The sequence below is a fragment of the Rana temporaria genome, chromosome 7 (genome assembly GCF_905171775.1).
Source record: "Rana temporaria chromosome 7, aRanTem1.1, whole genome shotgun sequence".
Lineage (NCBI taxonomy): Eukaryota > Metazoa > Chordata > Amphibia > Anura > Ranidae > Rana > Rana temporaria.
This window is the reverse complement of record NC_053495.1, coordinates 16,038,628-16,053,908: the sequence shown is the minus strand read 5'-3', so window position 1 is coordinate 16,053,908 and position 15,281 is coordinate 16,038,628. Positions and strand designations below refer to the sequence as shown.

The 15,281-nt window shown below is 46.0% G+C and overlaps 1 protein-coding gene across 1 annotated transcript in view; it reads left to right on the top strand.

Annotated features, from left to right (window-relative positions):
• The window catches only part of EEFSEC (eukaryotic elongation factor, selenocysteine-tRNA specific), a 215,544-nt gene that overhangs the window by 61,513 nt on the left and 138,750 nt on the right, over positions 1-15,281 (top strand). The window contains exon 4 of the mRNA XM_040358969.1: positions 3,847-4,011. Coding sequence (XP_040214903.1) covers positions 3,847-4,011 — 165 coding nt within the window. The remainder of the gene's footprint in view (positions 1-3,846; positions 4,012-15,281) is intronic.

Below are 15,281 nucleotides of genomic sequence, written 5' to 3'. Positions count from 1 at the left end.
GTAGATAGATAGATAGGTAGGAACATATCTATCTACTTTTATATGTTGCTATCTATCTATCTTTCTATCTTGATTCTTTCTTATCTCTCTCTATTTCTATCTTATCCATTGATCTTTATTTCTATATATCTATCTACTTATAAATGTTTCTATCTTATCTCTCGATCTCTATCTCTCTAGCCATTTACCTACCTATATATCTATTTACTTAGATAGATAGATAGATAGATAGATAGATAGATATATAGATATGTTTCTATCTATCTATCTATCTATCTATCTATCTATCTATCTATCTATCTATCTATCTATCTATCTATATCTATCTTATGTGTTTCTGCTGAATCAAACCCCATTATCTGATCAAATCACCCCAAGGTGGTAATAGTTGTTACTATTTGCAGCTTTGCATTAAATTAAACAAGCCTGGTGGTCTTTTTATATTGATCCCCAGGAGAGTCAGGGAGCAGGCAAAGGTCGCCGACCTTTCCAATTACACCCCGGCTGGTGCCCTGCACTCTACAAAGAAAGTCACAACTGTTCTTGTGTATCACGCCTGGATCTGACATGAGCCACGTATAGCCCCCCCTCTGTGTGCTCAACCCATTGCAAAGCATTCTGAAAAAAAAAAAAAAATGGCCTCAGGGAACCAAATGGCTGCCATCTTTTTATTATACAGGATCATCCTAAAAGCTTTAACAAGTTAATGTAATTTCAAATTATGATTATTTTTACATCTGCAGCTTTTATTATAATGAAAGCAAGATAGATAATCCTGCCATGAAGCTCCTTGTTCAGGCACTTCCTGTTATAGGGTGACAACGCGCTGTCTCTGTCACCCAATTGCTTCACAGTGTTGCCACACTAAGGCCGCGTACACACGGTCGGTCAAAACCGATGAAAACGGACTGAAGGACCTTTTCATCGGTCCAAACCGATCATGTGTGGGCCCCATCGGTCAGTTATCCTTCGGTCCAAAAATGTAGAACTTGCTTTAAAATTGAACCGATTGACGCCTAACCGATCGGTCAAAACCGATGGTTAGTATGCAAAAGCATCGGTTAAAGGTCCACGAGTGCTCGGAGTCGAGTCGACGCATACTTGGAAGCATTGAACTTCGTTTTTTTTCAGCACGTCGTTGTGTTTTACGTCACCGCGTTCTGACACAATCGGTTTTTAACCTATGGTGTGTAGGCACATCAGACCATCAGTCAGCTTCATTGGTTAACCGATGAGAACGGTCCTTAGGACCGTTCTCATCCCATGGACCGACCGTGTGGACGCGGCCTTACGTTTTTTTCTTGAAGACCTGCTATGATTTTGTGAGAATATTCGGTGTTGCCACACTTGTCACATGTGCTTCTAGTGGACATTATACTGATGTACATGACACAGGATTTTTCGTCATTGTCCCCATCAGGAAGCCGGTGTTTCGTCAGATTTGGCGGCCCATTAGAATTGACGTTCCGTCGCCGCCATCTTGCTACACCCCGCACTCCTCCATAGTAAGGATACCTTGAGAAGGGGGAGAGCGGACATCTTGTTACACCCACCGGAGTTTTCCATTTTACACGTATTTTTAACAGTAATGTGAGTTTATATAGTGAAATGCAGTACTTAGAAGTCCGTCTGACTGGTTAGATATTGAATTTAAAGCGGTGGTTCACCCTAAATAACAAAATTCTAGCATTAAATCAAGCATACCAGCGCGAGCTACCGTATGCCTTTATTTATTTTTTTTGGCGCAGTACTCACAGTTTAATCCCATAGTGAAGTTTCAGACTTTGTATAGCGCCGTAAAGAGCCGAGACCTACTCCGGCTATTTTCGGGAAGCGTGACGCGCCATAGCCGGCCGTCAACAATCTTCCCTCTCCATAGGAATTGGCGTTCCTATGGAGAGGGAAGATTGTTGACGGGCGGCTATGGCGCGTCACGCTTCCCGAAAATAGCCGTAGTAGGTCTCTGCTCTTCACGGCGCCTGCGCACAGACTAGGCGCAGGCGCCGTGAAGAGCCAAGTCCTATTTCGGCTATTTCCGGAGAAGCGTGACGCGCCAGAGCCGGCCATCAATCATCTTTCCTCTGCATAGGAACGCCCATTCCCCGCGGGGAGTCTGAAACTTCACTACGTGATTAAACTGTGAGTACGGCGCCAAAAAAAAAAAAAAAGGCATACTATAGCTCGCGCTAGTATGCTTGATTTAATGCTAGAAAGAAAAAAAAATCTTTTTAGGGTGAACCCCCTCTTTAAAAAGCGGCAAACTTCTGACAGATTAGCCACCCTGTGAGATGAGCAGGCTTGCCGCTGCTTTTAAAATTCAACATCATAACAGTCAGACGGAGTTCTAAGTCCTGCATTTCACAATATAAACTCACTTTACTGTTAAATATAAGTGTAAAATACAAAACTCCGGTGGGTGTAACAAGATGTCCGCTTTTCCCTTCTCCGAGTATCCTTACTATGGAGGAGTGTGGGGTGTAGCAAGATGGTGGCGTCAGAACGTCACTTCCGTTACCAATTCTGACGGGTCGGCATATCTGACGAAACACCTTCCCTGACCGGTGACTGCAGCCTGTGCTGTAGCACATGCATGTAGACAGGAAGTGACTCGCAAATGATGTCATACATCCCAGGAGTCTTCAGTAGGGAAGGGGGGGCTTTCTTAGCCAAGCACATCCTCTCCTGCTTGCATGCCTGAGCTAAGCGCAGGTGGATTCCAGGAAGTAAATGCTACATGAATCACCTGCCCTTACTCAAGATGGCCACGGCTAGAAGTGCTAGGTATTTTATTATTTTTTTTTAAATTGATGTTTTAACAAAATAAAGCATGGAGAACATGGATGGATGGGGAAATTGCGTTGAATAACAAAAATTAATTAAATCGCATTTTTGGTTTGTGATGCTCAGATGAAGTGTAGTTCCACTTTAAGGGCCAGATTCACGTAGAATCGCGGCGGCGTAACGTATCCTAGATAAGTTACACCGCCGCAATTTTTCATCGCAAGTGCCTGATTCACCAAGCACTTGCGATGAAAACTACGCCCGCCATGCTCCGTTTCCTAACTCCCGCCGTGCTTCGCGCACCGTGACGTCATTTTTTCGAACGGCGACGCGCGTAGCGTACTTCCGTATTCCCGGACGGCTTACGCAAACGACGTTAAATTTTGAATTTCGACGCGGGAACGACGGCCATACTTTAGACAGCAATACACTTGCTGACTAAAGTTAGGGCACCCAAAAAAACGACTAACTTTGCGACGGGAAACTAGACTAGCGGCGACGTAGCGAACGCGAAAAACCGTTGTGGATCCACCGTAACTGCTAATTTGCATACCCGACGCTGGTTTACGACGTGAACTCCCCCCAGCGGCGGCCGCGGTATTGCATCCTAAGATCCGACAGTGTAAAACAATTACACCTGTCGGATCTTATGGCTATCTATGCGTAACTGGTTCTATGAATCAGTCGCATAGATACTCTGAGAGATACGACGGCGTATCGGGAGAAACGCCGTTGTATCTCATTTGTGAATCTGGCCCTAAGTTTGTATTTTATTCTATGCACTAGAATTCTTTTTTTTTTTTTCCAACTTTTTTGAGACTTGTTGCTGTCATCAATTTCAAAATTCCTCTTTTTTTTCCTTAAAATGTTACATGTTCTCAGTTTAAACATTTGATACGTTTTGTAAATAATATTATAAGATTTGCCAAAAAATATAAAAAATATTTTTTGGCACTTCTTGTAAGATGATATTGCGGAGCTCCTGGCGGCGACGTCGCTCATTTGGCCTTGCTCTCTTGCACTCTGAATGAACTCTTGTGTGTTTTCTGCCTTCTTTTTCTGCAGCTCTTGAAGTCTCAGGCCTATCTTCCCCGCAGAGATCCCTCGGGGCCTTTCCTTATGGCAGTTGACCACTGTTTCTCCATCAAGGGTCAGGGCACTGTGATGACAGGCACCGTCCTCTCCGGCTCCGTCAGTCTAAATGAGAACGTGGAAATTCCAGCCTTAAAGGTAAGAAAAAACTCTTCGGCCACTAGTGGGCGGCATCGTACAAGTAGATACACCCGCGGGGAGGATGTAGTCACTGCCATGTCCTTGATACTATTATTCATGTTACATATAGGCACAATGTTTTTGTAAGGCATTCATAACTGCAATTTTAAAACTTGCCTCCCAGGTTTTTTTTTAAATAGTTTTCTAGTCTGGATCTCCAAACTGTGTCGCTCGTGAGCCCGATGTGGCCCTTTGCTTGCCTTTATCCGGCCCTTGGTGCACTACTCCAACAGACACCATTTATTATTATTATTATTATTATTATTATACAGGATTTATATGGTGCCAACAGTTTGCCAGTGTTAATTTCGTCGACTAAAACATTTTAGTCAACTAAAATACGACTAAAACTAATATGCCATTTTAATCAAAAGACTAATTGAAATTTGACTTCAAAATGAACACTGGTCTAGAGTGCATGTTCATACCTCAATACCATAAGGGCTCTTTCACACGTCCGTTCCGTTCATCCGTTTTTTTGGACGTCCGTTAACGGACCGCAATGCTTTCCTATGGGTTAGCGGATGAGCATCCGCTAACGTCCGTTAACATCCGTCTCCGTTAAGCTCCGTTTTTTTTCAACGGAAGAAAACCCTATTTTTCTTCCGTCAAAAAAACGGAACGGACGAAAAACGGACGTTAGCGGACGATCCGTTTACCATCCGATCCGCTAACATCCGTTTTTCATCAAAATATGTAAGGGCTCTTTCACACGGAGCGGACCGTTTCCGGGTCCGCTCCGTGTGTCTTCGTCGGCTCAGCGGGGATCCCCGCTCAGCTGTCGGCGGATAGGGCGGTCCCCGCACACAGTGCAGGGACCGCCCTGTCTCTGCTCCGCTGTCCCCTATGGGGAACCTGATGCAGACGGACCGTCTGTCCGTCTGCATCAGTTCCGCTCCGCCGAACGGAAGAAAAATAGGGTTTCTTCCGTTCGGAAAAGCGGATCCCGACTGACGCGGACGCTAGCGGATGCTCCATCCGCTAACGGACGCGTCCCCATAGGGATTCATTACAAGTCCGTTAACGGACTTGTAATGAATGGACAGACGGAGCGGACGTCTGCAAGGGGCCTAAAAAGCCCCCCCAAAAAAAATGGATGGAAAAACGGACGAAAAATGGATGTTAACGGACGAAAAACGGACCGGAAACGGATGTAAACGGACGAAAAACGGACGAAAAAACTGATCAACTGATGAAAAAAAAAATGATCTAAAAAACTGAGCGGACGTGTGAAAGAGCCCTAAGTAATAGGGTTATCCCGATACCACTTTTTTGAGACCGAGTACAAGTACCGATACTTTTTTTCAAGTACTCGCCGATACCGATACTTTTTTTTTAATGTCATGTGACAGTGGCAGTATTTCTTTTAAATAAAATAAAAATAAAATAAAAATCGGATTTAAAAAATGAATAAAAAAAAAGAGAACTTTTTTTCTTTCGTAGTATTGTTTCTGATCTTTCATAATACATTGAAAAGCAATGAATGATTTTGTTCTTTTATGGCTTGAGATACAGAAGCGTACGAAGGCCAGACTCCCCGACCCAGGTCATACAACGTCACGGCCCCCCCCTGTGTTTACCAAACACCCTGGACAGTGAGTGACAGGAGGTGCCCACTGGGCATTGGGACGCAGCTTTTATAAAAAGAAACTATTTGGGAAAGGAAAACAAACCAAAGCGTCCGCCATGGAAAGTGGTTACCTTTCCCTCAACAGTCGCTAATAGTTTGTGACATCTCTGACCGTCTGAACCCGAGTATGGAGAGGTCAGCGTGAAATTTCTCCTCCTGACTCCCACCTAGTCTGCGCTTTTAAAGGGTAAGAACACTTATAGCGCACTTATCCTTAATGGGCCCTCCGTCCCGGTGTTACCACTTCCTCTGGAGATTCCCATCGTGCAACATTGGACAAAACCCGACATTGCACAGCGTTCCCAACCGGAGAGTTTGCTCTTTTGCATGTGAACGACTTGAACATCATTCATCATATATAAAAAAAAAAAAAACTTTTAGCTTTGTAGAACGCCACAACATCAAAAATCATTTTAAAAGCCATTTCAGTATTTTTGATTTTGTAGCCTTCATTAAAATAATACATTTATCGTGGTATAACGCGCTCCCGCGTATACCGCGCACCCCTAAAGTTGCCCCCAATCCTGTGGAAAAAAAGTATTTTTTTGTACTTACAGTTTTGGTGTCTTGCGCGGCGTCCGTCGGCGGCCTCATCGGGTCCGGCGTTCGTCTGCGGCTTCGGGTGTCCTCTTTGTCGGGTCCGGCGTCCTTCTGCGGCTTCGGGTGTCCTCTTCGACGGGTCTGGCGTCCTTCTGCGGCTTCGGGTGTCCTCTTCGTCGGGTCCGGCGTCCTTCTGCGGCGTCCTCGCGTCCTCCCCGCTCGTTTCCCGCGCCGAGTTTTGAATAATGCGCCGACATATACAGAGCACAGTACACTCGTGTATTGTCGGCAATGCTCGGCTACCCGCGCTGACGTCCTGTACGTTCAGGACGTGAGCACGGAAGGAGCCGAGACTGCCCGACTATACCCGACTGTACTGCGATCGGTATATGTCGGCGCAGTATTCAAAACTCGGCGCGGGAAAGCGGGTATCGGCGTATACCGCGCACCAACGATTTTGCTCGCGCGCAGAAGCGAACACATACCTGAGCAGCGCCCGCATATGTAAACGTTATTCAAACCACACATGTGAGGTATCGCCGCGATTGGTAGAGCGAGAGCAATAATTCTAGCCCTAGACCTCCTCTTAAACTCAAAACATGCAACCTGTAGAATTTTTTAAACGTCACCTATTTCATGAGCGGACGCAATTTTGAAGCGTGACATGTTGGGTATCAATTTACTCGGCGTAACATTATCTTTCACAATATAAAAAAAAAATTGGGGTAACTTTACTGTTGTCTTATTTTTTAATTTAAAAAATTGTATTTTTTCCACAAAAAGGTGCGCTTGTAAGACCGCTGCGCAAATACGGTGTGACAGAGTATTGCAACGATCGCCATTTTATTCTAGGGTGTTAGAATAAAAAAAATTATATAATGTTTGGGGGTTCTAATTAGAGGGAAGGAGGTGGCAGTGAAAACAGTGAAGAAAACACATTAGAACTGCTGTTTTACTTGTAATGCCAACGGCCACCACCAGATGGCGCGAGGTCACAGAAGTAAGCTTGGGTCTTCACAAGTCTGCAAAGCTTCGGCCTCAATTACCTGCGGGCGTGGGTGCCAGGTCACAATTTCTTGTCGCAATTGCGACCGGGCGCCCGGATAATGTCGAGCCCTGATTAAAGGGGTTGTAAAGGTAAATTTCACCTTTCACCTGTCACTGCCAGAAGTTTTTCACCCTAATGCATAAGATGCATTAAAGTGAAAAAACACAAGGGTTTACAACCCCTTTAACCCCTTGCCGACTGCCTCACGCATTTATATGTCGGCAGAATGGCACGGGCAGGCAAAGCAACGTGTGTTGTGTCTATCACACAAGCTGGTCTAGGAGGAGGGCGGGACTTTTATCACAGCGCGCCCAAACCTTTAACAGTGAGCTCCGTGACACAGCAGTCTGCCGCTGTGTTACAAGTGGCCCGCCCCAAAGCCTGGCCTGTCAGGAATCCATCCCTGGGTGGGGTGGGCCGGATAAATGTCCTCGGTGGGCCGCATGTGGCCCGTGTCAATACTTGTGCATGAATTACTGCATCAATGCAGCATGGCATGGAGGTGATCAGCCTGTGGCACTAATAGCACACTGGTCCAATGCTGGCCCGGAGGCTGGACTTTGTTTGACATCGGCTGGCTATTCATATACAAGCCGGGTCTCAGCGGGAGATCCCAGCTCTGTGTCCTCCGGATGCATGATCCTTCTGACCGTTTCCTGGCTGATTGCTTCTGCCAGAAGTGGTGCTGACTTTTTTTTTACAGGGCATCAGAACGGCCCGGGGGGGGGGGGGTCAGGGAACCCCCCCTCTGGGCCGTTCTGATGGCCGCACAGCTTCTGGCAGAAGTGATCAGCCAGGAAACTGTCAGCCTGGTCTGTCTGTCATTTGCCCTTCGCTAAATTCCACTCGCAAAATGCGAGCAGGCGAGTGGAATTTATGAGGGCTGATAATTCTATACACTGTCACTGTACTAATGACACTGGCTGGGAAGGGGTTAACATCTATGGCAATCAGGGGGTTAAACGTTTGCCTAACTATGTGCAATGTGTGTGAAGTGTGCTGCAGCATATAGAGATTCGAGAACCCCAGTGGGGGGGGGGGGGGGGGGGTCCTGGCAAATAGCTATGTGAGGCAGTCTAATTTTACATAATGGTAGGCTGTAGGCTCCTGCAGCTAATTGCGCCCGCTCACATGTTCTTGCTATGCAGCGACCACCTGCATGCAACTGGCCGTGGATGCAGACTGGGGTCAATCACTCCCAAGTGATCGTTGCATAGTATTTACATGCAGGTGGCAGTGAGGTTGACGGCCTTCTATTGCTTTTATTGGGGCTGCCTCCTGCGGCTAATCGCAGGGGCCCCCCACAAGAGTTCTCGCATCTACACTCTGTCAGGTCAACATGCAATTGTGAATGTAGCCTTACCTGCCTGCTTGTTTCCCTCATTAATTGGACATTACCCGCGGTTGGTCAGTTTCTATCACATGTTTTAGCTGTCATCATATATATTTAAAGTGCGTTTTCTTTTGTATTAGCCATGACTAAGCACTAATTGGAGTGTGAAACGCGTAGGCTGTTTTCCTTGAGTTCTGCTTGTTTTGTAGTGCATTTTTTTTTATCCTTTTACAATAAAGACAACCTTGGGGCAGATCCACATACATAGACTGCGCCCGGCGCAGATGTGAGATACGCTACGCCGCTGTAACTTACCTGGCTTTGGTTTGAATCCTCAACGAATTTGCGCCGTTAGTTACGGCGGCGTAGTGTATCTCTCGCGGCGAAATTCAAATTGGGCGGGTAGGGGGCGTGTTTCATTTAAATGAATCGCGTCCCCGCGCCGAACGAACTGCGCATGCGCCGTCCGTAAAAACTCCCAGGGTGCATTGCTCCAAATGACGTCGCAAGGACGTCATTGTTTTCAACGTGAACGTAAATGGCATCCAGCCCCATTCACGGACGACTTACGCAAACGAGGTAAAATTTTCAAAAATAGACGCGGGAACGACGGCCATACTTAACATTGAGTTTGCCACCATATAGCAGCTTTAATTATACGCCGGAAAAAGCCGAACGGAAACGACGTAAAAAAATGCGACGGCCGGTCGTACGTTCGTGGATCGTCGGAAATAGCTAATTTGCACACTCGACGCGGATTACGACGTGAACGCCGAAGTATTGCATCTAAGATCCGACGGCGTACGAAGACGTACGCCTGTCGGATCTAACACAGATGCCGTCGTATCTTGTTTTGTGGATACCAAAACAAAGATACGACGCGCAAAATTCGAAATTACACGGCGTATCAAGAGATACGCCGCGTAATTTCTTTGAGGATCTGCCCCCTTATGTTTTTTTTTTTTTTTGGAGTGCGGCTGTCCATCCCGTCTTTCCTCATATCAATTGCTTCGTGCATTGCCAGTACCCTTGATTTCCTGAACTGTTGCTGATCTTCTCAACATACCAACCTGGAGCGGTTACTCCCTTCTCTTACCTGCCTGCTTGCGGTTTTCTATGTAAGATGCACTGAGCTGCGACTTCCTGGAACACTCTGGCCATGCCGGAATGGCTGACTCCAGTGCGCATGCATGGAATGATATCACCCCCCCACTGGCCAATCAAAAGGCCAAAAACCCACCACCCGGGAAAGTGAGCATCTTCAGAAGTTTAGTTCCACTTTATTAAACATGTAGGGCCAGATTCTCTAACATCCTGCGGCGGCGTCGCGTAAGCCATTTACACTACGCCGCCCCAACTTAGGAGCAAGTGCTGTATTCCCCAAACACTTGCTCCGTAGTTTGCGGCGGCGTAGTGTAAAAGGCCCGGCGTATCCCCGCGTAATTCAAAGGGGGCGGCTTGTATTTAAATTAAGCGCGTCCCCCGGGCCGATCGAACTGCGCATGCGCCGGGCTTTAAATAGCCCAGTGCACATGCTCCAGTTCTCGACGGAAAACGTCAATGACGCCGACGTGTGCGTCATTGACGTAAAGTCGTATTCAAGAACGACTTCGAAAAACTGCGTACCCGACAGGAAAAGACGACGCGGACCCGACGCCATACTTAACATGGCATACGGCGGACTGGCGTAAGGTTACCCCTCATATAGCAGGGGTAACCTTACGCAAACGACGTAATCGACGGCTATGCGATGCTAATTAGTTCGGGAATCGGCGTATCAGGCTCATTTGCATAAACAAATGAGACCTGTACGTAAACGCCACCTAGCGGCCGGCGGCGAATTACATTTAAGATCCGACAGTGTAAGTCACTTACACCTGTCGGATCTTGGCCGTATCTATGCGAAAATGATTCTAGGAATCACTCGCATAGATACCCGGGCCAAAAAACAGAGATACGACGGTGGCCCATATTCTCTCTAAAAATCCGCGGGCTGCGCTTAAGGCACTTACACTCCGCTGTCCCAACTTACAGGAGCAAGTGTTGTATTCCCCAAACACTTGCTCCATAAGTTGGGACGGCGGAGTGTAAATGCCCCGGCGTAGCCTGGCGGATCTCCAAGGGGGCGGCTTGTATTCAAATTAAGCGCGCCCCCGATTCTAATGAACTGCGCATGCGCCGGGCTTCAAAAAGCCCAGTGCGCATGCTCCAGTTCTCGGCGGAAAACGTCAATGACGCCGACGTGTGCGTCATTGACGTAAAGTCGTATTCAAGAACGACTTACGGAAACGACGTACCCGACGAAAAAACACGACGCGGACCCGACGCCATCCGTAACATGGCCTACGTGGGACTTGCGGAAATTTACTCATCATAATAGCAGGACTAAATTTCCGCTTACGCAAACGACGTTAGCGACGGTTACGCGACGCGAACTCGTTCGGGAATCGGCGTAGAAGGATCATTTGCATACGCAAATGAGTCCTTCACGTAAATGCCATCTAGCGGCGGCCGGCATCATTACATTTAAGATCCGCCAGTGTAAGTGACTTACAGATGGCGGATCTTAAGTGTATCTATGCGAAAATGATTCTAAGAATCAGTCGCATAGATACACGGGCCAAAAAAGGGAGATACGATGGAGTATCCTGAGATACTCCATCGTAACTTCTATGAGAATATGGCCCGGTGTTTTCTGAGTTACACCGTCGTAACTCTGCTGAGAATCTGGCCCGTAGCCATCTGAGCCCGTCCGTCAGCATGAAGCTTTTTCACACCACCGATTGGAAAGGTCATAATGTGTCATCATCACCCTATGCCACGCCGGGGTCACAGTTCAGTGGCGTCAGAAGGGTTAAGAGTGTAAAATTGGCGTCCCCTTTAGGCACGTCGATTGTCTCGGGCCTTTGAAGACCCAACGTAACGAGCAACGTTATAAGGTTTCTGAATCTTGGGAAACAAAACTCTTGCTTGATGAGATAAAAGCAGTGATGACCCGCTAATTGGAGCCATTACAGAGGAAAATGATTTTCGCCTCCTTCACATCTCTGTCCACTGCCAGTTTGGGGGGATTAGTCGGAGGGATGAACTCATGCGAGCGATTATACAACTCGTAGCCTTGACAAAAGGAGCCGGAGCTTGCGGCCCGCTGCTCTCCAGAAGTTAAAATAAAGCTGCGCGAGAGAATGGGGTATTGTATGAGCGTTCCGGACATGAAAGGCAGATACAATCAGATACAATCACAAATGATAGGAGCATTTTGAAAGATTGATTGTCCATCTATGGGAGAGGATATGGAGGAGGCAGGCCGGTCTCACTCCTTCCTTTGTGTTCTGGACTGGAGATTACAGCAGAAGCTCTATCTGGTTACACCGCGGCCTCGGGATCAAGCCGCACAAAATGGCCTATTTGCCCTTCCGATGGGTCTTGCGGCGTCTCGACATCCGTGCCAGCACGCAATGTAGAATGATGCGGAAAAAAAAAAATTACTAACTGGCCGAATTTCCTGCGCCCATTTAGACGTCTCTGTTATTATTTCAATTAGCAAATTGTGTTTAATTTAATATAATTTTAGTCCACAATGGCATATAGGGAAACTGCAAAAAATGTTCATACTGTAGTTTTCTTTTTTTTTTTTTTTTTTTTTTTTAAGGATAGTGGATAGCTATATTCCCAAACTCAACAGGCCACAAAGCATCCAATGTGACTTCAGACCAGCAGCAACCTTTCCTGGTCAATAAACATTGGTTCCATTGGTTGCAGATGAACTATTTTAACCACTTAAAGTGGAAGTAAACCCTCCTATAATTTTCAGGCAAGGAAGCTGCCATCTTGGCCTCTGTTTAATCTTCAACTGTCATGATGCTGCACATGTGATCAGTTATGACACCAGTCATTGGATGGTTTGACAGTTTGGTTGAGAGCACAACCAATGTGAAAGTTAGCAATCCCGGCATGCCAGGAATGTAACTGCTTTTTGAAACTGTTAAATTGATGGGTTTACTTCCGCTTTAAGGACCCATTCACGCCGATATACGTCGGCAGAATGGCACGGCTGGGCACATCCACGTACATGTACGTGGCTCTTTAAGCCCAGCCGTGGGGTCGCGGGTCCGAAGCTCCGTGGCCGCGGGGCTGGCGGACCCAATCGCCGCTGGAGTCCCGCGATCGGTCACCGGAGCTGAGGAATGGGTAAAGCTGTGTGTAAACACAGCTTCCCCGTTCTTCACTGTGGCGCTGTCATCGATCGTGTGTTCCCTTTTATAGGGAACCACAATCGATGACGTCACACCTGCAGCCACACCCCCCTACAGTTAGAAACACAAATGAGGTCATAAATAACCCCATCAGCGCCCCCTTGTGGTTAACTCCCAAACTGCAATTGTCATTTTCACAGTAAACAATGCATTTTTTATGTATTTTTTGCTGTGAAAATGACAATGGTCCTAAAAATGTGTCAAAATTGTCCGAAGTGTCCGCCATAATGTCGTAGTCACGGAAGAAAATCGCTGATCGCCGCCATTAGTAGTAAAAAAAAAAAAAAAATAATAAAAATGCAATAAAACTATCCCCTTTTTTGTAAACGCTATAAATTTTGCGCAAACCAATCGGTAAACGCTTATTGCAATTTTTTTTTTACCAAAAATAGGTAGAAGAATACGTATCGGCCTAAACTGAGGGAAAAAAATAATGTTTTATATATTTTTGGGGGATATTTATTATAGAAAAAAGTAAAAAATATATATAGATTTTTTTTCAAAATTGTCGCTCTATTTTTGTTTATAGCGCAAAAAATAAAAACCGCAGAGGTGATCAAATACCACCAAAAGAAAGCTCTATTTGTGGGAATAAAAAGGACACCAATTTTGTTTGGGAGCCACATCGCACGACCGCGCAATTGTGGCCCATGTGTACGGGGCTTAAAGGAACACTAAAGTTAAAAAAAAAATAACAAACATGTTATACTTACCTCCACTGTGCAGCTCGTTTTGCACAGAGTGTCCCCTAACCCTGTCTTCTGGGGTCCCTCGGCGGCTTTCTCGGCTCCTCCTCGCAAAAGCTTTCCACCTTCATGCGAGCTCACATGGTGGAAAGCTTTTGCGAGCGGGCTCCCGTAATACAGCGGCAGGGCATAGCCACCGACTGTATCACTCGGCCCGGCGTGCCACATCATCCGCTGTGATTGACAGCAGCGCCAGCCAATGGCTGCGCTGCTATCAATCCGTCCAGCCTAGCCAATCAACGGCCAGGCTGGGAACCGAAGAGGATCACATGGACGCGCGCGGGACTTTCGAGGGGTCAGGTAAGTAAAACGGGGGTTCGGAGGGGGGCCGGTACCGTCGGATGTTTTTTCACCTTAATGCATAGGATGCATTAAGGTGAAAAAACATTTACCTTTACAACCCCTTTAAGCCTTGAATCTAGAAAGTCCAGTTCTTGGTAAGTAAGGTGAATTGCTGTAAAGCTTGCCTTTAACAAGATTCCAACTTCAAATTAATTTATGTTCAATACAAGACTAATCCATTTATAATAACCTTGGATCTAGCTTACTGAAAATTCCTGGAACCCCTTAAAACCTTATTTCTCTATTTCCTGTATATATTTTTATTTTTTCCTGAACGTAGCACTTATGAAATTCGCTGTCCATATCAGATAAACCAGCGACACCGCCGACTGGCGCAAGCTTCAAAACAAGACAAAAACCATCCATCGCTGACATAAAACAGCTAGATGAAAACAGCTGCGGGAACACAGGACCCCCCGGTAATTAAAGCACTGTCATAGATCCATGGATCATTATTTTATTTACTCCTCGCTCCCATTTTTGTCTTTGCTGCATTTTAAGATCCATTAATTTTATACAACACTGAAAACTCAAAGACGTGAACTTCAAAGGCCGACGTCCCATGTTTTCTTGTTGCTCTGTTCGTCCTTTCTTTTTGTTTTTTCCTTAAGTGGTTTCTTCCTTTTTAATTCATTTTTGTAATAAATTGACTTACTGTCCGGTTCAGGCCTTTTAGATTTTCTCTTTGGGGTTTAACATTTTCGGGTTGAAAGTTCAATTTTTTTTCATACGCTTGATGGTTTGCACCAGTCATTAATATAGTAGAATGTTCTATGTATTGGGCTTGATTAAAACACTACTCAGCCTGACCTCTGATTGGATGTAATTGCAGTGGCATTCCGTAAAATTTTTCTGTTTTCTGCTTTTTTGTAGCTCGCAATGAACATAAGGGGCGATACTTGATACTGCTAAAGTTTTAGAGCAACTCTACCTTACAGAGACATTTGTTCATTTATTCCTTAATTGGTTTCCAGTGGTTTAAAGTGAACCTGTCATCACGGGGTCACTTCTAAAAGAAGGTTGGCCCCCGTAAAAGAAGTCTGTTATACTTACCTTTCTGAGTGAGTGAGAAACTTATATAGCGCAACAAATGCGAACTTAATCGCCTCAAGGCGCTTGGCATCCAGAGTTGTACAGGTCTTTCAGAAGAGGTGGGTCTTCAGTTTTTTCCTAAAAACCTGATGGTTTTCTTCCAACCGGATGGTCGTGGGTAGAGCATTCCAGAGCCGTGGTCCTTGGTCTGAGAATCTACGTTCTCCCTTAGATTTGTAGTGAGATTTGGGGATTTGGAGAAGGTTTTGGTTGGTTGATCGGAGCACGCGCTTGGTGACGT